This window comes from Ceratotherium simum, chromosome 6, assembly GCF_057802395.1.
Source record: "Ceratotherium simum simum isolate JZ-2026a chromosome 6, ASM5780239v1, whole genome shotgun sequence".
Taxonomy (NCBI): Eukaryota; Metazoa; Chordata; class Mammalia; order Perissodactyla; family Rhinocerotidae; genus Ceratotherium; species Ceratotherium simum.
This window is the reverse complement of record NC_141905.1, coordinates 8764066-8787440: the sequence shown is the minus strand read 5'-3', so window position 1 is coordinate 8787440 and position 23375 is coordinate 8764066. Positions and strand designations below refer to the sequence as shown.

At 36.7% G+C, this 23375-nt stretch overlaps 1 protein-coding gene across 2 annotated transcripts in view; it reads left to right on the top strand.

The window, feature by feature from the left end:
* The window catches only part of PARG (poly(ADP-ribose) glycohydrolase), a 126628-nt gene extending 103631 nt beyond the window's left edge, over positions 1 to 22997 (top strand). For both annotated transcript variants that reach the window (XM_087431838.1, XM_087431837.1), the window contains exons 15-18: positions 1655 to 1763; positions 9825 to 9930; positions 21099 to 21227; positions 21904 to 22997. In XM_087431838.1, coding sequence (XP_087287964.1) covers positions 1655 to 1763; positions 9825 to 9930; positions 21099 to 21227; positions 21904 to 22058 — 499 coding nt within the window. In that variant the 3' untranslated portion in view covers positions 22059 to 22997. The remainder of the gene's footprint in view (positions 1 to 1654; positions 1764 to 9824; positions 9931 to 21098; positions 21228 to 21903) is intronic.
* The last annotated feature ends 378 nt before the right edge of the window (positions 22998 to 23375 follow it).

Sequence of the window (23375 nt, the reverse complement as noted above, 5' to 3'; positions counted from 1 at the left end):
CTCACAAAAAAAAAAAAAAAAAAAAAGCAATAAAAAAAAGAACAAGAAGGACAGAGCTCCCTTCAGTTCTTTACCTCTTAGCTGCCATTTGTAAGCAATCAGTAGAGGTTAACTTTCAAGGCCAAACTTATTTAGAATAGGTTCTAATTAGAGCTTAACGCCTGTAACTAGCTTATTTAGTTATCTTTAACTTTTCTGTGAGATTTGGTAGGTTGGGGAAACGTATGTTGGGACAGTTTGCCTAATGCCACAAAGCAGTTGACAGTAGAACCTACAATGAACGTTGCTGCTGCTGTCTTCTGTTTCTTTGTGTGTGTGTGAGTGTGTGTGTGTGTGTGTGTGTGAAACCTCAGCCCTGAGCTAACATCCATGCCAATCCTCCTCTTTTTGCTAAGGAAGACCAGCCCTGAGCTAGCATCTATTGCCAGTCCTCCTCCTTTTTTTCCCCAAAGCCCCAGTAGTTAGTTGTATGTCATAGTCGCACATCCTTCTAGTTGCTGTATGTGGGACGTGGCCTCAGCATGGCCAGAGAAGCAGTGCGTTGGTGCGCGCCCGGGATCCGAACCCGGGCCGCTAGTAGCAGAGCACGCGCACTTAACTGCTAAGCCACAGGGCCGGCCCCGTCTTCTATTTCTTATTGAAATATATTTTTATACTTTGATATCCTTGCATCCCCACTAAATTGGTTTACCAGAGGTAAATTTTTACAGAAATGGTGCCTGAAAGCTTGTGTGTGTGTGTTTTAATGAAAAAGAGTCATCATGGCAGAAAGAATCAGCTATTGCCCATGTAGCGGTACAAACTTATTCTTTGTAATATCTCAAGTCCAGCCCCTGGTCTCTTTCTCTTTGTTTTGGTTAAAATATGTGGTTGCAACAATTATCTGTGTGGATAATTCCTGATAATTATTTACAGACTAACATGAAGGTTTCTACTGCTGTTCTTCAGTGTGAAAAGTTGCTTGGCATATCAATATATGCAAGTTTATAAAGAGATGAGACATTTGGAATTTCACGTTTCCAAAATCATCTCACCCGGTCGTTCCTATTTACACAAGCAATGTGTTTTTGTCTGCTTTGCTGTCTTTGTCTTTTTAAAAATAGTTCTGCACAGTCAGCAATTGAGCACAGTAGGTAGAATGTTGTACTGAATCATTACACATTTTTTGTAACACTTGACTTCTTGGGGTTATTTGTTGAGCAATGTATGACGATGTTACAAACCCAGTGATTTAGAGCAAGTCTTTCAAAACAGAGGAGGAACGAGCTCTTGTAGAGATACAAATACCAGCCAGGTCTTTAGTATTAGAGGAGAACAAAGAAGTAAGTTCCTTTTGTTTGCCCCTAAATCCTTTAACCTCTGAGACTCACTGTAAATGATGTACTTGTTTACAATACATCGTATTTATCGTCTCTCGATAATTTTTTATTTTACTGTTTAATGCCTGGCAGTCCACAATGTGTATGCCTTGAAATCTAAAAATAAAATGGTTCTTTCTGCCCTCCTATTTTTCTGAGACCTATAGCCACTGATTTGTTGGTTGGTTTTTAATATTTTAACCCTGCCAAAGTCTCAGAAATCTGACCACATGAAGGTTTTATTTTGTGAGTGCCTTTCCCCGTTCCTCATCGGACCCCGCTCTGTCCTGCCCTAGGGATGACTGGCAGCGGCGTGGCACTGAAATCGTCGCCATCGATGCCCTTCACTTCAGACGCTACCTCGACCAGTTTGTGCCTGAGAAAATCAGACGCGAGCTTAACAAGGCCAGTAACCTTATTTCTTAGTTCATCTGGCAGCTGTCATCTATTCACTGCCATTTTATTAATGCTGAAATTAATGCTTTCTGGTAATTCTTGCAGTGTCAGTATGTCTGCCCACAGCTCTCTTGATTTAATGGTCTGTCAGCTTGTACAAGATGTACTTTCCATTTTGTAATTGTTTGATTACTGATGCCAGATAGACCGTTGCTTGATATTAAGCCCCACACATGCATTTATCTCATCAAGTACTTTTAGCTGCTTTGGAACATTATCATTGTAAAACCATATAGAAATGATTGAGCCCTGATAATTTTTTTCAGACCTGCCAAATGACGTTTTCTCTGCAAGGTATGCTCTCAGGATTAAAACAGATAAACCAAAAAAGTTGAGAACAAGTTAGATTGTTCTATTATAGGTAAGATTCACATGTAAATTGTTTAATTGACTTGGTAATTTGACATATTTATGATGGAATCTATGATTTTCTGTGACGCTTAGTGCTATCTACTATAATCATTTTCCTTTTTTTATTGTATTACAGAAATATAAAAATGAGCCATACCTGTTGTTAGTTCAGATTTTCACTACTGTTAACCATAATAAATAAACTCTATCGTACAACAGAGTGCTGATTCTATTCTCTAGATTTAGGACCTTACCAAAACAGTTGGTATTTTCTTTAGTTCCTCAAATTACTCTCATAGCCAAGAAGACTGACCCAATTATGAAAACCATTGTTTAACTCCCACAAGTAGGATTTGATTATGAGATTGTTTATTAAGATAGTGAGGTTTATGGTTTTGCATGGCTATACCTGTGTCAGTCCCTACATAGACTTTTGATAATGACAGCACTGGGTGTACCATTACAAGAGGATTGGGAATGCCCTTGGATCGGAATGTGTGGCCTTCAGTACATCGTCTTCACATCTTTTCCCTGGGTCTTACCACAGGAGCAGTCTCTGTGGTGCTCTCCTTATCCCAGCTCAACCATCTTGCTTTTCATATTGCTTGTAGTATTATAAACATTATGTATGTAAACAACCAAATAATCCAGAAAGGCTTCTCCTACACTTACAACTTAGTAGATATTTTGAATATAATTACATTTATTATCTTATATCCTAATCTACTTTAGAATCTAATTTATTGTTTAACATGTTTTCTTATATATAATTTATTTAGGTTATTTTAATGTTTAGAGTTCTCAAAGGAATCTCATAAAAAGTTTGAAGAGTAAATGCACTATTTTCCCAAGTCGAACTTGAATAACAGATGTTTGTTTTTTTTTTTAAGTAATTCCTTAGAAAGCTATCCAGAAAGACTGTTCTTTGGTATATCAACAGTGATAATTTTTCTCTTTTACCTGACTCTGAAAGTCGGACATTTGCCTGTACTGAAGAATACCTTTTATTATATTAGGTACATTTTAAATGTAAGCCTGCTTGCACTGTTCTAAACTCTTGCCTTAAAGCAGTTGTCTCCAAGCATGTGATATTTTTATTATATGGCATAGCAAGTAGAGTAAGAAGATTTATCTTTAGATTTTGGAGTTACTTATTAAACATGTATATGTTATGAATTTATCACATGGTCATTGATACTAGAAGACATTTATATAAGCAGTAGGTAGTTTGGAGAGAAGTATATGAAAAGGAAATGTGTTTAACCATAATCATACATTAACACAAATTTAAAGGTTCCTTGTTTTCATGGATGAAGTCTATATTCCCACAAATACTTTTCTGTAGGAACTAGATCATTCACTTTTAGAAATTATCTGCAAATATGATCTTTTTAAAAGATAACCCTAGACATAAATAAATCTTTTCTTTTTTAATTCCCCATGGCCAATTGATGTTCTCTATATTTATTGGTATAGCACTAACCTTCAGTTTATCCGTCCTCAGAGACACCAGAAATTTTAAAGACATGAAGCATTGGTATATGTGAATAGGTTAAGTTAGTTGTATATAACACTGAAAAACATTTATTTGTAGAATGAAGTTAGTTGTATGTAACATTGGAAAACATTTATTTGTAGAATATAGAGTCCTTATGAGACACACTTTACACAAAAAGAATGAGTCTTTAAATAACCTGGCAACAGAAGTTTTTATTTCATTCTAATTGGTCAGTGCCTACCACATTGCTTTGCTTATGGGAATTTCTCAAAAATATTTGTTAAATGAATTAGTCAGTGATTAATTAAACTTCTTAGATATTACTAATACAGTTTTTTAAGTTAAACTTTTTAGATATAAATACGTTATCTCAAATCGTTACAAATTTATGGCTGTTTCCTAAATATGCTTCATGTGCTAAATAAAGCCTGTTAAGTTCAGTGTCAATTCAAATGTGGAGCAGATGAAACCACATAAAGCAGATGCATTGATTTTTAATGTATAGTAATGTAGTTCTCTGTTTTCAGCCTGCCATTATTTATGTCAGTATGCGATTAAGTCTGATTTATATTTCATAAAAGATTTTTTTCAGTCAAATGGCGGTAGAAGTTTTTTTAATTGTACACGTAACAATAGTAAAAGTAATTGCTAATGTTAAATGATTGCATACTACATGCTGGGCACTCTATTTAACACTTTAAATGCTTGGTCTGGTTAATCCTAACCACCCAGGGAAGTGTAGATACAGTTCTTATCTCCAATTTAGAGACAGTGAACTGAGCCTCGGAAAGTTGAATATCTTGCCCCAGGTCACACAGATAGGCAGTGACAAAGTCAGGACTTGAATCCAGGTTCCCCTGCCTTCAAATTAGTTTTTAAAAATGTAACTCCTCTCGCATAGAGATTACTTTAACTAGATCTGTCTTTCCAGACTTTTTACCTGTTCCACTCTTAAAACATTAAGAATATTCCCACATTTGGTTAACATGTGATCTCCTATAAGCATATATGCCTGGGTTACCTCTTCTCTTTCAGTCATAATCCTGTACTGTGAGCAGATTGCCAGTTGAATGCTTTTCTCAATATTCTTTTCTGTTTGACATACTTTTTCAAGGAAATTTGAGGATTACCTCCCCCAGCATATTTATTAAATTCCCATGAGACAAAGAAATAGCCCAGCTGTAAAGTAGCCCATCAACACATGGGCTACATTCAGAAAGCACCTCGTTCAGGGCCTGCACACGGGAAGGCATTTGATAAATGTGTGTTGGTTCATTCACTACTATATTCCAAAACGTTTGCTCTTTTAGCAAAGAATTAGTTTTCTAATTCTTTCACTGAAAAAGAGGAAAGCAGTAAATAATATTTTTAAATGTCATTGACAACTTAATTAGAAAATTAATCCAAATAACTTTGGGCCTTCTAAATTAAAGCGTTCCGTCATTTATTAGTTACATTTACCTATTAAAATAGAGTTGTGAATTTTAGTACAAGCAACAGGGAGTTTTACATTAGCTGACAGCACAGCTTGGAGAGAATGTTAAATTAAATGTTTTACATCTCATTGTGTTTTGTAAACTAAGGTTTAAAGCAGAGTCTATATTAAATCACTTTGGAGATGACTTGCATGATTCTACTTCTTTTTGGCATGCCAGAGAGAAAGTAAGCAGGAATAGAAAATCTCTATTTCTCTAAATCAAGCAACAGAGCATAAGACCAGTTTTCACCGTCAGAATTCAGTGTGGATCTCTGAACTCTAGGGTCCTGTTTGCTACTTTTAGGCATGACTCACCAGATAATAATTGAAAGAGCAGTCCCACAAAGTGCTTTATTACCTCTGGAAACAGTCTGCTCCATGCAGGCTCTACCTATCCTATTGGACCCGAATCTTGACCTGCAAATACAGTTGGTTTTTAAAAGGAAGGATTCAGTCTCCTTAATCTAACTGACACTTTGAAGCAATGTTTAATTCTGTGAGAGATCAGCTGGGTGACATTCTAGAGGAGAATTATCTTTGTGGTTGGAAAGATTTATGACTCCAGCTTGCAAAAGTGGGAAATAGCTCAGGAAAGGATGAAAGAAATCATCTGTGAAAAGTTGTATTTAGCCATGTTAGACTCATTCAGGTAATATTCAGTAATGAATATATTTCGTGGAGGCTGTTGGATCAGAAATTTAACCAAGTGAAGAGATCACTTCAGCAGGAAATCACCACCATTTACCTTTTTAAAAATTGATTTGTTTATTGATTTTTTGTTGTTACCTATCACCAGATTTGTCACTAAACCAGAGCTTGATTAACAAAACCAATCAATACTTGCTCCTGATGTTTCTAAGAAGTTCGATATCTGAACATTTATAATCTTCTCTTAAAGTATGTGTCGCTTTACTTTTTGGGAATATTATTTCAGAATGTATCATTTTTAGTGGGTTTTTCTCTTAAGTCTCTCAATAAACAGAATCAGAATTACCATAGAGATACCTAAACCAATCTTTGATTTCACACATGAGGAAATTAAGGTCTGCATAGTACTTTTATTTTATATTGCATTTTTAAAAAGCAGAATCAATTTACTAATGTTATTAAAATAAAGACAAAAAGTCATCTGTAATCCTACCTTTCGAATAGTTGTTTTCATTTTGTAGGTCTTTCCACATGAATATTTAGTTTCATATAAATGTGCTCAGAAGTAACCTATAAGCTTATATTTTGGCTGTTTAATTTAACCATATATTGTAAATATTTTTCTTACTTTCTAATAATCTTCCTAATAAAATGTTTAATGTCCATAAAATTGGTTGGACTGATATACTATGACTTAACTACTGTTTTTGAACAATTAGGTGATCCCAAGTTTTTCTGTATACTATATTGTGTAGTAATAAACATCTTTATACAGTTGTTATTTAATCAAATAACAAGGAAATTTACAAAAGAAAAAATTTACAAAATTGTTATTACTGAATCTATGGATAATTTTAAGACTTTTAATTAATATTATTATTCTCTTCCAAAAGTTTCTTAAGGATCTTTTCATATTATGTTTGTTTTTAAGAAATCACAATATTCTAAAATCTCAGGAAACCAGTATTAATACCAATTATGTATTAATTTAAGTTAGACAAGTGCGGTAGATTGGCTTCATATAAAAAAGTAACTCTTTAGAAACAATAGTTGTTAAATTATTAATCTAGCAAGCAGTATAATGTACTTACATGATAATGAAAGATATAGTTTAATTTTATCTACTTGGGCCTGCTAAAATTGAAGCCTGAGTTCCTACTTAAGTGTGTGGGTGTGTGCTCATGCACATGTGTACATGGATGTTTGTGACAGACCATTCCCCTGAGTTCCATCTATTTCCCGGGCCCACGTCTGGGCCTGTAGGTTTTTACGACTGTTTTCTTTGTTTCCTTTTTCACTTTGTGTCCTTCCTCCTTTTCTATCTTCACTCCTTCCCAGTTGGGCTCTAGTTTTTGGCTCTAGATACCAATATTTTCCTCCTGCCTCTTGCTTCTCAAAGCTCCCCTTTGCAGCCTTCAGGACTCCAAGATTAGGGGCCGGCCCAGTGGCACAAGCGGTTCAGTGCACGCGCTCCACTGTGGCGGCCCGGGGTTCGCTGGTTCGGATCCTGGGCACGCACCAACGTACTGCTTGGCAAGCCATGCTGTGGCGGCGTCCACTATAAAGTGGAGGAAGGTGGGCACGGATGTTAGCCCAGGGCCAGTCTTCCTCAGCAAAAAAAGAGGAGGATTGGCAGATGTTAGCACAGGGCTGATCTTACTCACAAGAAAAAAAAAAAAAATTCCGATTACCTTTATCATCCCTCTCTTCTTCCCTTGCCATCAGAACTCATTCTGAGATATGAGTGTTCATTGATATCTTCTACTTTCCTGAGATATGAATACTTCCTCTTTTTTCCCCTTTAAAGTTGTTTATTAATAAAAATAAATAGCTCTGTCATTGGTGAATGTCAGGTCAGGATGTGGCTAGAGTTGGAGCTGGCTTTCTTTTACTCTTACTGCTCTGATTAATCTCCTCAAGTGCTCTGGCTCAGGGTAGGGAAAAAGTCAAGTATTTGTTGCCAGTGTGGAACTCTTGAGAACTCCTAGTACCTTTCCCTATGAAGTGAGATCTTGGCAACTCTTTTGAGATCTCTCTCCTTATCTGATCTTTGTTTCTTACTAAAGGAGCTCAGTTACTACTGTAAGAGGAAATGATTCCCTGATTAATGCTCTGGGCTCTAGCGTTTGAGAGATCCTTCTTCTTACTGGAGAAGGGAAAAACCTGAGTTGTTCCCTCCAGAGGAGCTTGCTGCTTCTCTCTTATTTCTGACCTTGGAAATGCTTGGTTTTAACAAAATAAAAGAATTTTGTATTTAGTCATTATAAACAGTTATTCTTTATACCTAATTACTATGTAATTATTTTATATCATTTAATTTCTATGATTAACTTTTTGAAGTTTTATTTGATTTGATTTTATCAAAATACCAAATGCAGGTTAATTTCAGTTTTATAGTTTGTTTTTGTTATTGCCATTTTTCAAGATAGATTTTTTTAGTAAAATTGATTAATACTTCACATTAGATTTTGCTTCTCATAATCTAAATATTTCAAATTCTCTGTAGTTAGACTTTAGTTTCAATAAGCTATTTTTGCTCGTTGAAGAAAAGTTAACCTAGATATGTAGAGATAGCAGTAAGGAAGGGACTAAAACCATTCTGACGGTATAAAACAGAGGTGATACGAACTAGGAGGCTAGAAATCTTCCTCTTCTAGACATGTTAGGAGAATATGACAGGAAACCAAAGTGGCAGAGTTTGTTCTCCCCCTTGTTGGCATAAAGGCAGAGACTCTATATCTTTCAAGAACCTGCTCAAAAAAAAGTGAGCTTCTTGGTATTTTTGACCTGAAAGAGATTTTCAGAAGCTCCATGCATCTGATTATACAGGTAATTTGTAAGTTCTAGTGTAAGCACTGTACCTCAGCATTGAATAATGGTCTGGTACCAACTTATAATTAATATCTCTCAGGATTTACAGCCTAGGAGGAGGAAGAAGGAATGGCCTTGTTAATCCATCCAGACAGTGTGTAAAATAAATTTTTATACCTTTGTGGGAACTGCAGAGAGCAATTTACTATATTTCCATGTGGAGGTTTCACAGAAGCATCTTTCTTTATCCTCGCTTTTTCTCTGGGAACATTTGTCACAGATCATTCTTTTTATTTTATTTACTATGTACATAAGCTATATTTTAGGTTTTGTTTGGTACTTGAGAGAACCCAGGGGATTTTCCTTTGCTATTATATTAAACATCTTAATATAGTCTGATAGCTTCAGAAAACTAAGAACCCTTAGGAGGCAGAAAGACCAACTAGGCTGACAAAAGGAAATGGAAATCAGAAGCTCTGGGACCTTAAACTGCAGCCTTCTCATATACAAAATGAGCTGTTTGTTTAATTACTGCTTAGCCACCATCCTCAGGATATATTGTGCTTTTTCTCAGGTTACTGGCAAATTCTTAAATACTGTAGCTCAAAACAGAGCTGTGAAACTAGAGAATCTTGGAGCTAGAAGGGATCTTAAAGGTTATTTTGTAATCAGGTATAGGAATCCCTTTCATGTATAGTTGCTTGCTCATTGTTAAGCTCATTGTTCAGTGGCAGGAAGCACATTAAAAGCTAATGACAGTTATTAATCTAGTCCCAGTAACTCAGAGAGAGTGCTGAGGAAGCATAATAGTAATAACTCTTTACATTGATGAAAAACTGGTGGTCAAAAAGCCTTCAAATAAAACAGTGTCTTAAGTGCCTTTACTCTCTTTAGTTCCTGGGTAGTTTGTAATTGGGATCCCATAAGTTCTTGGTATATCTGATATTTATATTTGAGTCGGAAAAAGAAACTGAGACCTGTATTGGTTTAAGGGCTTTGATTTGCCCAGCATCAGGACAAATAAATATTAGAATTGATCTTTTCTTACTCTCTTCCTTAATCCTAGGCTTTTCTGTTTTTCCTTCTATTTTGGCCCCTGAGAAAAAAAGAAAAGAGAGAGAGAGATAACATAAGCTTCATAATGGATACTGATCCTAGTACATCAGTCAGAAATACTGCTAGTGTCTAGTCACTCATGTGCTTTGATATTTCTTTTATCCTGCAGGCTTACTGTGGATTTCTCCGTCCTGGAGTTTCTTCAGAGAATCTTTCTGCAGTGGCCACAGGAAACTGGGGCTGTGGTGCCTTTGGGGGCGATGCTAGGTTAAAAGGTAAGTGAATAAGTTGTTATAAAAAGGATAATAGTATTCTGACTGGGAAGAAAAGTTAGTCTTTCAAACATTAAATTTCTGATGCTCTGTCATAATAAGAGACCACAAAGATCTAAGAGAAGGGAAAAAAATATTTGACACCATCCTCTTTTCTTTTTGTGTTTAAAGGAATTCTTATTTTTATTTACTATTTCCCTGCAGAGTTCACGTATCTCTTTGATCTACCAGACACAGTATTTAATTGAATATAGAGAGGGAAGAGTCCAAAATGACTTTGAAGTTTCAAACCAAAGCACCCACTCAAGCGCTTTCCTTCACAGGAGTGATTTTTATGAACAGAGCTGTTTTGTTCACTTATTCATTCACCAAACTTATGGGGCATCTGCCGTGCTCTAGGCACTGTGGTAGGCTCTGAGAATACAAAGGTGAATAAGAGGTAGTCCCTGCTTTGGAATTCACAGTACAGCATATGAGAGAGAGGCATAGACAAATGCAGCACACAGTAAGGAGTGCTTTAATAGCGGTACATGTGGTGTGGGAGTTCAGCTTGAGAGAGCTGCATGAATGGCACAGATAAGGAGGCATTTGGGTACCCAAGAAGGATAAACATCTTGCATTTTATTGTTTATGGTAGAAAAATCATAAAACCTGATCAACAAAGCTATTAGCCATTTACCAGATTATGACATTTGCTTTACTCTCAAAAGTATCAGTTATATAGAAAATAGTATTTTATCATTACTTAGGATGGTTAATGTTCTGTGTCAGCCTAACTGGTCCAACATCATTTGTGTGTGCTGCAGTTCAATCCTGACAGTAACATCCTGGAGTTAGTGCAGACCACATGGGTTGAGAGCAGTCTTCCACAGGATGGCCCCTATGTCACACTTCAGCCGCATGTCTAGAGGGGAGGTTCCCCCCAGCCACCCATACCTGTGACCAACTTGGAACCCAAGAGGGTCCCACTACCCCTCTCAGCCTTGAGAATTCACTAGAATGACTCGCAGAACTTAGGAAAGTGCTATTACAGTTTTATTATAAAGGATACACATAGGGTGAGATCTGGGAAGGAATACAGAGCTTCCATGCCCTCTCCCTGTGGTGTCAGGGTACATTACTCTCCTGGAACATCATTGTCTTTGCCAACCAGGAAGCTCCACTGACCTTTGGTGTCCAAAGTTTTTATTGGGTTTTCATTATGCAGGCATCATTGATTAAATCATTGACCATGTCATTGAAATCAGTCTTCAGCACCCCCTGAAGGTCAGTGGCTGAAAGTCTCCATCCTGAAGCTATCCAGGAGCCCACCAGGAGTCACCTCAGCATAATAGACACCATCACTCAGGAAATTCCAAGGGTTTCTAAAGCACCTGCTGGGATCCCAGGACAAAGACAATACAAATTCTTTGTTACACCACAGTTATAAAAGCAAACATAAAACAGCCAGCTGGCCTTGAGAACCAAATTAGACATAGATAAAATCTGTCTTGTTGGTAATAGAACAGTTGAGTCTGTCATAATTTATAAGTCTCTTATTTTTGCAAAGATGACACATTTATTATTTTTTTTAAGTCCAGAAAAATATCATGAAGTTTGTAAAAATCACCAGAATTCACTGTTAACATTTTGGTGACTGTCCTTTCAGACATTTCTTTGTACCAATCTATGTAACCATTTGACATTAATAAGATATAATAAGACATTATAAGAATATAATTCTATGCTCTAATGTCCTTTTTGTTGAAAACCCTACAGTTTCATGGATAGCTTTCAATAGTAATGAATGTAGAGCTCCTGTCAACATTCTTTAATAGCTACATAGTATTCTGTTGTGTGTGTCTATGTACCATAATTTATTTCACCGATTTTCCCTTCATAGACAGTTGGTTTGTTTTCTTTTTCTTATAAGCAATAGTCCAGTATATAATTATTTTCTTAGAGTTAATTCCTAGAAGTAGGATTAATGACTCAAAGGATATATATACTTCATAGTTTGATACTTGTTGCAAATTGTCCTTCTGAAAGGCTGTGTCAGTTTACATTGACTTCCATGCATGAGCAGCCTCACCAAGATGGCATTTTGTCAATCTTTTTAATTTCTCTGAGGTTCAACAGTTTGCATATGTTTATTGGCCATATTTATTTGTTTTTTGATTTGCTTTTTCTTGTCTTCTGCTCATTTATCTCTTTGGAAGTCGTTTTGATTTTTCATTGGCTGGTAATAACTCTTTGTATATTAAGAAATACTAATTATTAAACTGTCTGATGTTGCAGGTATTTTTTTCAATTTTTTTCATTTATTTCAGCCTGTTGGGTTGTTGTCATACAGAGTTAATTTTTGTGTTCACATTTTTGTGGCATGCTTAGAAAAATCTTCCCTATTCCTTCATTCTAAAGACTTTCACCCACATTTTCTTCCTATTCAAAAACAAAAACTGCATGGTGCTATTTTCAGTGTTTTGAAAGTCTATAGAAGAAAGAATCTCTGGTTTTTATTTTATGAAATTCTTTATCATCCTGCATTTGTTTCAGGAAACTTATTTTTTACTCTGGGCTTATTGATCTTATGACAGATACTTTTTTTCTGTTTTTCTCTTAAGTAAAACGAATGAGTAGATTCACATCATCAATCCAGAAGCCAGGTCTGCCATAAGCCTTGGTCATTTTTGATGGACAATTTGGGAAGCTTTATCAGTGTGTTCGTTTTGTTTCTTTCTTTATGACGTAAAAGCCTTTCTCTCAGACTGCAGCTTTGCTTCCTCTGGTGACTCTTAAGCATAGTATTCAAAGATTTTCATTATATAATTCATTTTCTCAATTATCGGGATTTAAACTGTGGAGTGACTTTTTGACAACTCCCTCCCCTTCTTTGGCTCGAATAAACATTAAAAAATTAGAAGTCGTCATAATGTCCTTCAGTGAGGGATTGTTGACTAAAATTGATTTTGAAAAGGAAGAAATTAGGGTACATCTATGTAATGAAATATTATGCAGGTGTACGTGTATCTGCTGACATGGAAAGATATTTTTGAAATACTGACAAATGGGAGAAAATGCATAGTATATGCCATATAAACCATTTTAAAATTAAATTATGAATATAAAATATCACACACATTTGAGGTTCTCTATGTTTACCTGTTTATGTACAAAAATTAACTATGGTTGTCTCTAGGTGAGTGAAAGAGATGTTCTTTTCTTTTTAATCTGTATTTTTTTTGTTGTGAGCATATATTGTTTTTATAACAAAAAATCTTCTCAAAAAATTAACAATTTAATTTTTTTTATTTTTATTTTTTTTTTTTGTGAGGAAGATCAGCCCTGAGCTAGCATCCATGCTAATCCTCCTCTTTTTGCTGAGGAAGACCGGCTCTGAGCTAACATCTATTGCCAATCCTCCTCCTTTTTTTTCCCCAAAGCCCCAGTAGATAGTTGTATGTCATAGTTGCACATCCTTCTAGTTGCTGTATGTGGGACGCGGCCTCAGCATGGCTGGAGAAGCGGTGTGTCGGTGCATGCCTAGGATCCGAACCCAGGCCGCCAGTAGCAGAGCACGTGCACTTAACCACTAAGCCACGGGGCCGGCCCTACAATTTAATTTTGAACTGCTTTTATTATACATTATTCTGACAGCTGTTAAGAGAATATTTTCATATATTCATTCATTCAACAGACATTTATTAACAACTTTCTGCCCCAGGCATCCAACAACACTAGGAGCTAGAGAGTAGCAAAGAAGGGTCATGGGGAAGAGGGCGGGGCTTGCTGCCTGTCCCCCAGCAGCAGCCAGTCACTTCCTGCATGCTGGTGCTACCAAAGGGGCTCTCTCTGTCCTCCTGCCTGGCCCTCCATCTTTCTGAGCATCCCTCAGAGGCCCATGGAAAAAGACTTTTGAGTGAATGTGAACTCTCTTTATTTCTGGGGCTCTAGCTACTCCAAAATGACCCTTAGACCACACTTGGCTTTTAAAATTTTGTTAAAGTTTTAGCTGATTTATTCTTACCCGTTTGTATGATGGCCACTTCTTTCCCCTGTGCTCTTTCACAGATAATAGTTTATATGTTTCATCTCTTCTTGGAGGAGCTTGTTATGCTTTGGTTGCCTTGCAAACTCAGCTCTCTGCTAGACTCAGGAAAAGTTATGATTCTGTAGATTACTTGGCCTATTCTAATTGTTAGGGTGGAAGCAACATTTTTGCAGTTTTATACATCCCATCTCAGTGGAGACTGTGAAGTGGACTCCTACCCTAAGTGTACCACCAGGTGCCAGGCACCCATGAGATTTTTAGGAGATAATTTAAAGCCATTTCTAAATGGCTGTTTAAAAAAAAATGTTTCTTTTATCTCATTTCTAATTTTATTTCATTGTAATCAAAGAATGTAGATAATATTATTTCTACTTTTTGGAGTTTTTTGAGCTTCTCTTTGTGGCCTAACATAGTCAATTGTCATAGATATTATGTTGGCACTTGAAAAGATGAGTCTCTGAAGGGTGTAGAACTTATTCTATGTCTATTAGATTCTATACCTATTAGATCAGACCCTATATTCTTCAGATTTTATCTGCTTGTGTTGTGAAGGGGTCGAGCGGGGCTCTGAAGTTCTTTCCATTGTGTTCTTGTCAATTTGTCCTTGCATTTCCTTCAGTGTTTTTTATACATCTCCTTACTATGTTACCTGACTCGTGAAAGATTATGCCGTTGCTAATTTACCATAATTAAAAGGTATCTTGATGTTATAGTCTCGTGCAGTTTCTTTATTGTCCCCATTCCATACCTTCACTACCTAAAAGTGACTTGCAAACAATATATGCTCAATGAATTTCTATTTAACAAATTTATTTAACAACCTCTGTGTGCCTTTTGTTAATCTAAGGTTTTGTATATTCTTCTGAAACTGCCTGTCTGTATATGGCTAATTCCTTCTGTTCCTTTAAGACTCTACTATAGTGTTAACTATTCCACAAAGATCCTCCCCCCCACCACACACACACACAAAAAGTTCTGAATTAGGATTCTTTCAGTTGCAAGAGACACTAATGTAGTTTATCGCTTAAGCCTGAAAGGGTATTATTAGCTGATGTGGCTGAGAAGGGAAAAGTAGAGGTGGCCTCAGGGATGACGGGATCCTAGGATCAGATGCTCCCTCTAGTCAATGTGTGTGTTGCTTCCTCTCCTGCCTGCTTCTCAAGAAGACAGGCCAAGTTTGAATATTGGTTCTGACACCTACTAGTTGTCTCTTTGGACAGGTTTATTAGCCTCTCTATTACCTTAGTTTCCTCATCTTAAAGATGAGGCTACAAATTGAAGGGTAACTATACAAACTAATTCTTAAACCTGGTGATTCTTAAACCTGGCTGATCATCAGCAACTCCCAGACAGTTTAAAAAAATTTCTAAAGCCATTTCGCAGATCAACTAACTCAGTAGCATCGTTCTCTCCTTCTATTTCCATTGCTTATCTTTGCATGGTAGGAGCTGGGACCAAATAGTTCCAGACTTACAGTACTGCACTTGAGTGATCCTAGAGGAAAGGAAGACTCCTTAGTTATATGTTTTAGTATTATTATTGGTTGAGAACATGTTGAGTGCATTCTTTGTCCCAGGAAATTGTAGTTAAGTGCTTTCTTTACATGTATTAGCTCATAGCAGCCTATTAGGTAGGTTTTATTTTTATCTTTATATAGGTGACATAACTGAGACATAGAGAGGTGAGTAACTAGCCTGAGGTCACATGGATAGCAAGTGGCAGTGCTGGGATTCAAACCAAGGATTGATGCCCAAGAGCCCAGTGTCTGTGCTCATGCTATTAAATGTTTTATTGGCCACAAACTCTGTGCCTGGATCTAGATTTGAGAGTTGAGATGGTTCTAGAGATGGTGGTTGAATTCTTGAAAAGAGAGTGCATTTAAAGCAAGGAGAAGGCCCAAAGATTGAGCCTTTAGTAATGTCCTTGGTTGAGGGGGCAGGTGGTGTCAAGATTAAAAACAGCGGCCAGAGGACAAGACCAATTAGAGAATAAGAGTTGGCCTAGCAGAGTGAGCAAAAGCCTTTGGGACTGGCAGCAGTGCTTGAGCTTTCAGGGTAATCAGGGCACAAGAGCTCACAAAACACCTTGGGGTTCATTGGAAGGACGTCAGTAGTACTTTCAAATCTACACTGTCTTCGCCTACTTCGCAGCATGCATTTAAATAATGTAAATAAACAATTTGAGGAAATTCTTCTGGCTGGCATATAGTAGGTTTGCTTAGAGCAGAGCAGAATGACTTGGCATGGCAGCTTTCAGCGTAGTGGGTGAGGGTGCAGGTCCTCGAGTCAGGCTGCCAGGGTTCAGATCTCGGCTCCAACTGCTTTCTGGCTCTGTGATCTTAGACAAATTACGTAACCTTTGGTCCCTATATTTCTTTATTTTAAAAATGGAGATAACACTAATATTTACCTTATTCAGTTTTTGTAAGGATTTAGTGAGTTAGTCCTTGTAAATCTTGAGTTAGTGCTTGTAAAGCAAGCATGCTGCTGGAACAGTGCAGCATGCTGTGAGAGCTCACATCAGCAATTGTTACTAATATTACATGCTGATGGCCTCACACCACACCTGTGGTATGCGCATCCATCATTTTACTCATTTTTTTGTTTGGTTCATTTGATGCAGGAGGACATTATGAATTGTTTTTTGATGTTCATATTTATTTGAATTTCCTTCATAGCTTAACATTGATGCCAAAAAAGAAAATTAAAACCCAGCTCCCTGCAGGTTAATTTAAGTGATTGTTTTGGCACCTAGTTGTGCTTGAAGTTAGAATCTGATGCTTTTATATCATACTTGGAGTCAGTCCACACACCCTATTAGATTTGTGATTTATTCTCATCTAACTTGTGATGCAAGAGAGTTCACTTAAATCAAGAGACAGAATTTTCTAGATTTGCAGAGGTCTTGGGATGTTGTAAATAGTGAGGTCTAAAGACTGGTCTGTTTAAAATGATCTTTTGTCAGTGATTACTGATGTATCCAGGGTCAAGATTAATTTCTATTTCTGAAATTTTCATTTATGTATTTATAGTCTAATATCCAATGCAAGGAGAAAAATTGTAGAAGAGATTATGGAATTCTACACTCTGAAAAAGTCTTTAGGGACCATCTGATTGAACTCCTTCATTGCATAGCTGGGTAAAATGAAGCCAAGAGAGTTAAGTGACTTGGCCAAAGTCCTAGAGCTGGATAGCTAACAGGAGGGCGAGGGCTGAACTCAGGTCTCCTGTCTCTTGTCCCAGCCTGTCTGCACATGTTTATATTACAGTGTGTACCCAAACAGAAGTGGACGTGAAATCAAGAATGTAATGTGAATTGGTTTGTGTGTGTGTGTGTGTGTGTGTGTGTGTGTGTGTGTGTGTGGGAAAGATTAGCCCTGAGCTAACATCTGATGCCTATCCTCCTCTTTTTTTGCTGAGGAAGATTAGCCCTGGGCTAACATCTGTGCCCATCTTCCTCTACTTTACATGGGACGCTGCCACAGCATGGCTTGACAAGCGGTGCATCAGTGCGCGCCGGCAATCCAAACCCGTGAACCCTGGGCTGCCGAAGCAGAGCTTGCGCACTTAACTGCTACGCCAGCGGGTGGGCCCCATGTGAATTGGTTTTCCTTTTTGCTTTTCTCTTAACAGGATCCAGCCTCTTTTTGGTAGCTCTGTCAAGCTTAGCTCCAAGAGCCTATCCACAGTGACAAAATGGCCTGTGAAGCATTTTTAAAATAAATTCTATAGGGAGATAAAATTTAATTTAAAATTTAGTAAGTTTTTAATAAAATTTAAATTTTTATTTTAAATGTTTTTATTGGCCGGCCCCGTGGCTTAGCGGTTAAGTGCACGCGCTCTGATGCTGGCGGCCTGGGTTCGGATCCCGGGAGCGCCCCGAGGCACCACTTCTCCGTCCAACGCGAGGCCGAGTCCCACGTACAGCAACTAGAAGGATGTGAACCTATGACGTACAACTATCTACTGGGGCTTTGGGGGGAAAAAACTGAATAAATAAAATCTTTAAAAAAATAAATAAATAAATAAATAAATAAATAAATAAATAAATGTTTTTATTAATATTTCTTTTTCATAAGTGGCAAATGACCAGTGATCTAGTATTTCTGTATATAAGGAAGAAATAAGCCTAAAAGGACTTTTCTTTGGGTCTCTCTCTTTTTTAGTAGGAAATATTTCAAACCAAATTTTCATTCTTACTGAAAGGTAAGAAATAATTCCTCTTGGTAGAGGAAGATGACAATTCATTAGTTTCCATTTTTATATGTTGCTTAGGTTAATTAGGAACCTTTTAAAATTGTGTGTACTGAAGCTTTAACGTATGTGTAAGTTGGTTGAGCAGTTTTAATTAAAACTTATCTCTATTTTGAGAGTAATTACTTTCAACACTCTGAAATTAATGAGGCCTAATCATAGTACCTCACATATTGTGGATAATCAATAAATATTAGTTTGGAAATTAGGAAATACTCTGGTATTTTAGAATCTCACGTGTATTATAATGTCTTTGATTCTTTTCCAAATATGGGGATACTCAACTATATCAAATTTACTAGTTCAACTTAGAAGTATTTTTCTTTCCTACATAATTTTTAAAACTTTTTATTTGAAAATATTTTCAAATTTACAAAAAGTAACAGTAAATACTCTATGTGGGTATATACATGTATGTGTACACATATGCACATAATTTTTTTCTGAACCATTTGAGCTTAAATTACATACGATGTGCCCCTGTTCCTAAATACTTTAGTGTGTTTCCTAAGAGTAAAATATTCTCTTATATAAACACATTACAGTTATTAAATTCATAAATGTGCATTGATAGAGTATTTTTGTCTACCTCTATCATCTATGTTCCAATTTTGTCAGGTGCCCTAATAAGACCTTTTATACCTTTTTGCCCTCCAATACAGGGTTCAGGATCAGGTATTGCATTTAGTTGTTGTCTTTTTGCCTCCTTTTGAATCCAGAGTATTTCCACAGCCTTTATTTGTCTTTTATGACATTGACATGTTTGGAAAATACAATGTTCCTTGCGTTCGTCTACTATTTCCTTATGATTAGGTTGAGGTTATGCATTCTCAGCAGAGCACTGCATAGATGATATTGTCTAGAGGCACTTGATGGCCATCTGAGCCCATTGGTGATATTAATTTTGATCACCTAGTCAAAGTGTTGTCCAGTTTCTCCACTGTATAGATATTGTTTTTTTCCTCCCTTGTAGCTAATAAGCATTCTGTAGGAAGACATTTTAAGACAAAATTTCCCCCTAGATTTAACATCCTTTAATGATTTTTGTGACCCGGTCTTTACCGTGATGGTTGCAAGAAGAGAATTTTCCTGTTCTGGCACTCCCTCCACACTTACTGGTTAAGTCTTTGGCTTTCTCCTGTGAGCAAGAGCCCTCCTTCCTCTCCTCTGTTTATTTATTATGTATTATCAGTCTCGACTCAGGAATTCATATTTTTTCAATGGTTTGTAATTTATTACTGTACTTAATATTTTGGTGCTTAGCTTGTCCAGGTTCGGCTAATGGGAACTCTTTTAAACTGGTTCCTATATCCTTGTTACGAGCTCCCATCAATTTTCCCCCATGATTTTTTTGAGCACTTCTACCTATCCTGTCTCAACCGTGGAATCAGGCATTTGCTTGAGGAATCCAGTTCCTTTTAGGGGGAGTGGTATTAGAGCAAGATCTGGGCTTTAGGTATGCTCATTGCTAGTGGGGTATCTACTTTTTGGCCCTTTCAACAGACAAAGCTAGGAAATGCACACACACACACACACACACTCACACCTACAAATGTACGTATTTTAGAAGTCATGAGTGCACACCAGTGCCTTCCATTTCAATCCATCCGCACAGAGTTATTTTTTATCTTCCCCCATTCTGCATTTGTGTGTCCCCTCTTCCATGGTGAGAACCCCAGCTCCCAACAGTATCAACACATTTACTCATTTGCTCAGTCCTGTAATGTATTTAAAAATAGTTTCAAAATTGCTTTGCCTGTACTACTGTGCTAAGAAAACCTAGTAAAAAGAGTTGGAGATTTGTTTGCAATTCTTTCCTCCTTGCCCAAGACTGAGGGTGTGTAGTCAAATACTGTGTTCATAAGTTACTTGGATTAGTTCTTTCTTTCTTTCCTTTTTCCTTTCCCTTCAGTGTAGTTGCATTACACTTTTGAAATAAAATTAGGTTGATTTGTTTTAGTTTGCTTTCAGTTATAGGTTCCTCCCCATTTCCATTCTTATTGTTTTAATTTTGTTTTTTGAATACATAGAATAGTAACATGCTCTCAAAAATTAAAAATATACAAAAGTTATCCATAAATTAATTCCCACCCCCCTTTTTATGAAGGAAAAGATATATAACTAGCAAAAGGGCATTTATTGTGCCTCTATTCAGCTTTGTTGTTGTTATTTAAAATAAATTTTGTCTATTGAGATTAAGATTATAAAGAACTTAATTTTTGGAAAGATACTTCAGGCTTGGTGATTTGTAACTTTGATTTCTAGGGACAGGGGTTCTCAATGATTTTCCTATTTCAGCACACTAGAGTTAATGTCTAGTGTCTTCAGTAACATTCCCTCCATGCTGCAGTGATTGGGTGGAGGTGGGAGTGCAGGAGGGACAAGGGCATGCGTACTAGCCTATTTTGAGAATGCTTGCTGTAGGGTTAATGAGAGCATTAGAGCCTCCCAAGTACATTGGTCAGGGAAAATCATAGAGACTCCTCTGATACAAAAGACCAATGACTATGTAATAAGACAAAATAATTAAATCAAGCAAGCAGACACAAAAATTTTTAGCTCAAGATTAATATAAGTGAAAAAAATATCACTTCAGTGCCTTGACTGTGCTGCCTCAAATGTACCTTCCTTTATTTGTAATCCAGAAAAGGCACCTGTGTGAGAATTCTGTGGCTTCATGATATTCTTGGCAGCATGTCTGAAAAGTCACACAACTAGATGATTTATACCCATCCTGTATTTGCCATTTCTAATAACGTGTATATTGGGTTTATAAATCTTTAATCCAGGATAAAGCTATGGCAGCTATAATTTAGCTGGCTGGAAGAACTAAAGGTGTCTTGATGGGAAGTGTCATAATATAGCTGTGTTTTTTCTCTTTGCTGCAGCCTTAATACAGATACTGGCAGCTGCTGTAACTGAGCGAGATGTGGTTTATTTCACCTTTGGGGACTCAGAATTGATGAGAGACATTTACAGCATGCACACTTTCCTTACTGAAAGGAAACTGACTGTTGGTAAGTAGGAGATAGTCTTGACACTTGGTAACTAGATGGATTGTACACCATCCAGGAGGACAACTTGCTAAATCCGAATGGATCACAGTAGATAAAAAATGAAAGCGTGACTTTGAGAGAGGGGGACAGATCCCTAGAGGGGCAACATTTGCAGAATCTTTTTTTCTGGCGGAGTTTCATCTGAAGTCTTGAATGAGTATGTCAGCTTTTTAAAGTAAAGCCAAGAAGCTGGAGTTAGTGTCCATTTTTACTTCTGTGCATATGGAAAACTAAAAGAGGGAAGGTGTAGGAGGGTAAGTTCAAACCTAAGAGGCCTCACTCTGAGTCATGTTTATCAGCATGCTCGTCTACTGTGTTTAGCTGGACATGAAAGGCATTGCTCCCATGTGGTCTGAATGTAGAATTAGAGTTGCCACAAACTCCCAAAACGATGCATGGATAATGTACCATGGATAGCCTGTTGTAATCATGAGCTAATAAGTAGTTTCTTTAAGGTGTTTTTTAAAATTCTAACTTTATGTCAGGCAAGGCTTCCAGGCATATGAAATTCATGCTCTATTTTCGAAAGCCAAATTTGAGCATACGTTATTTAGATTAAGATAAAACTGGAGTCTTTAGTAGTTTTGTCCATCTACATATCTTAACGTGTAAATCGATCTGGCCTTTTACTCTCCAGGAGAAGTGTATAAGCTGTTGCTACGATATTACAATGAAGAATGCAGAAACTGTTCCACTCCTGGACCAGACATCAAGCTATATCCATTCATATACCATGCTGTTGAGTCCTGTGCAGAGACCAGCAACCAGCCAGGACAAAGGACCGGGGCCTGAAGAGCTGAGTGAATAGCACCTCCTTCCAGCTCTCACCAGAAACATCCTGTCTGAATTGTCAGGTGTAATATATGAACTGACTTCATATAAATGTGTATATAATCCACATTTGTAGGCAAGGATGCAGTCCCTTCCACATACACAGAATTGTCAGTTTGTACATCTAAGCCCCTCCATCCTGACTTACACAGACTTAGATATATTTAGTTTCCATTTTTTTCTATTTCAGTCTTCATTCTTTGATTTTCCTTTCTTATGCCCATCAGATTTCTTGTGAAATCCTGTGAAAGGTTGTGCTTAGCCCGTCAGGTCTCTTTTTTGATGCCTATATGAATACAAATTGCCTCTGCGGCTAGCAGACGCCAGTGATGCCAGGGAAGAAGTTGAAATGCAAGAATCTCTTTTAACTGGGTTTGCTAAAGATCTCCCTGTGAGCCTTTAACCCCCAACTCTCGTTATAATTGCATTGTTTAAGTTTTTGAATTTTGAAAATTAAGAGTTGGATGTTTTTCGTACGTTATGTAATGCAGATCTCCTAGGTTAAAACAATTTTGTATTTAAGACAGAATAATTTCCAGAAATAGTTCTTTTGAGACATCATCTTTATCTGTAATGGTTTGACTATCCTTTTTCTCCTGATCAATTTTTATTGATACTGTTTTTGGAACTGACCAAGATGGAAGGAAAGTAGAATAAAAGAGAGTTTTCCCAAATGGTGTTAAAAAAAAAAAAAAAACAGATTGAAGAGAGTTGAAGGATTTTTTGTTCCTTGGGATTTTTTTCCTTTTTAAATTAGAATTATTATTTTATTCCTTGGTGCTTAAGGCATATTCATATAACCAAAGTTTAGAAACTGGGAACTTCATGCTGATTTGTACATATTGAAGTTTCTCTGGTATTCAAAGGATATGTAGTTAATAAATTTTCATTAACAAATCATTTGTCAGAAACTCCCATGTCATCTATATTTTATATATATAAATAGAAGTACTTTAAGTGTGTCTGTGTACAAGCACATGAAATCTAAATAAAACTGGAGTTGTGGAAAATGATTAGGTTTAGGCTTTATCAGGGGCTCTGTTTAAATCCTTTATTTACAATTGCATCCATTTAAAATGGGCAGCAAACATAAATAATAATGTCTTTTGGAGGTTAAAGTGAAAGCAATTACCAATTCTGTGTTAATTGAGAGTAGAGATTAATCACAAAAGCACTTATTCATCTTTCTAAAATAATCCTAAACCATACTGTTGAAGTTCTAGTTTACAGTCAACTGTCAGGAAAAGCTATTGGAAGTCAAATCCTATTAATAAAGAG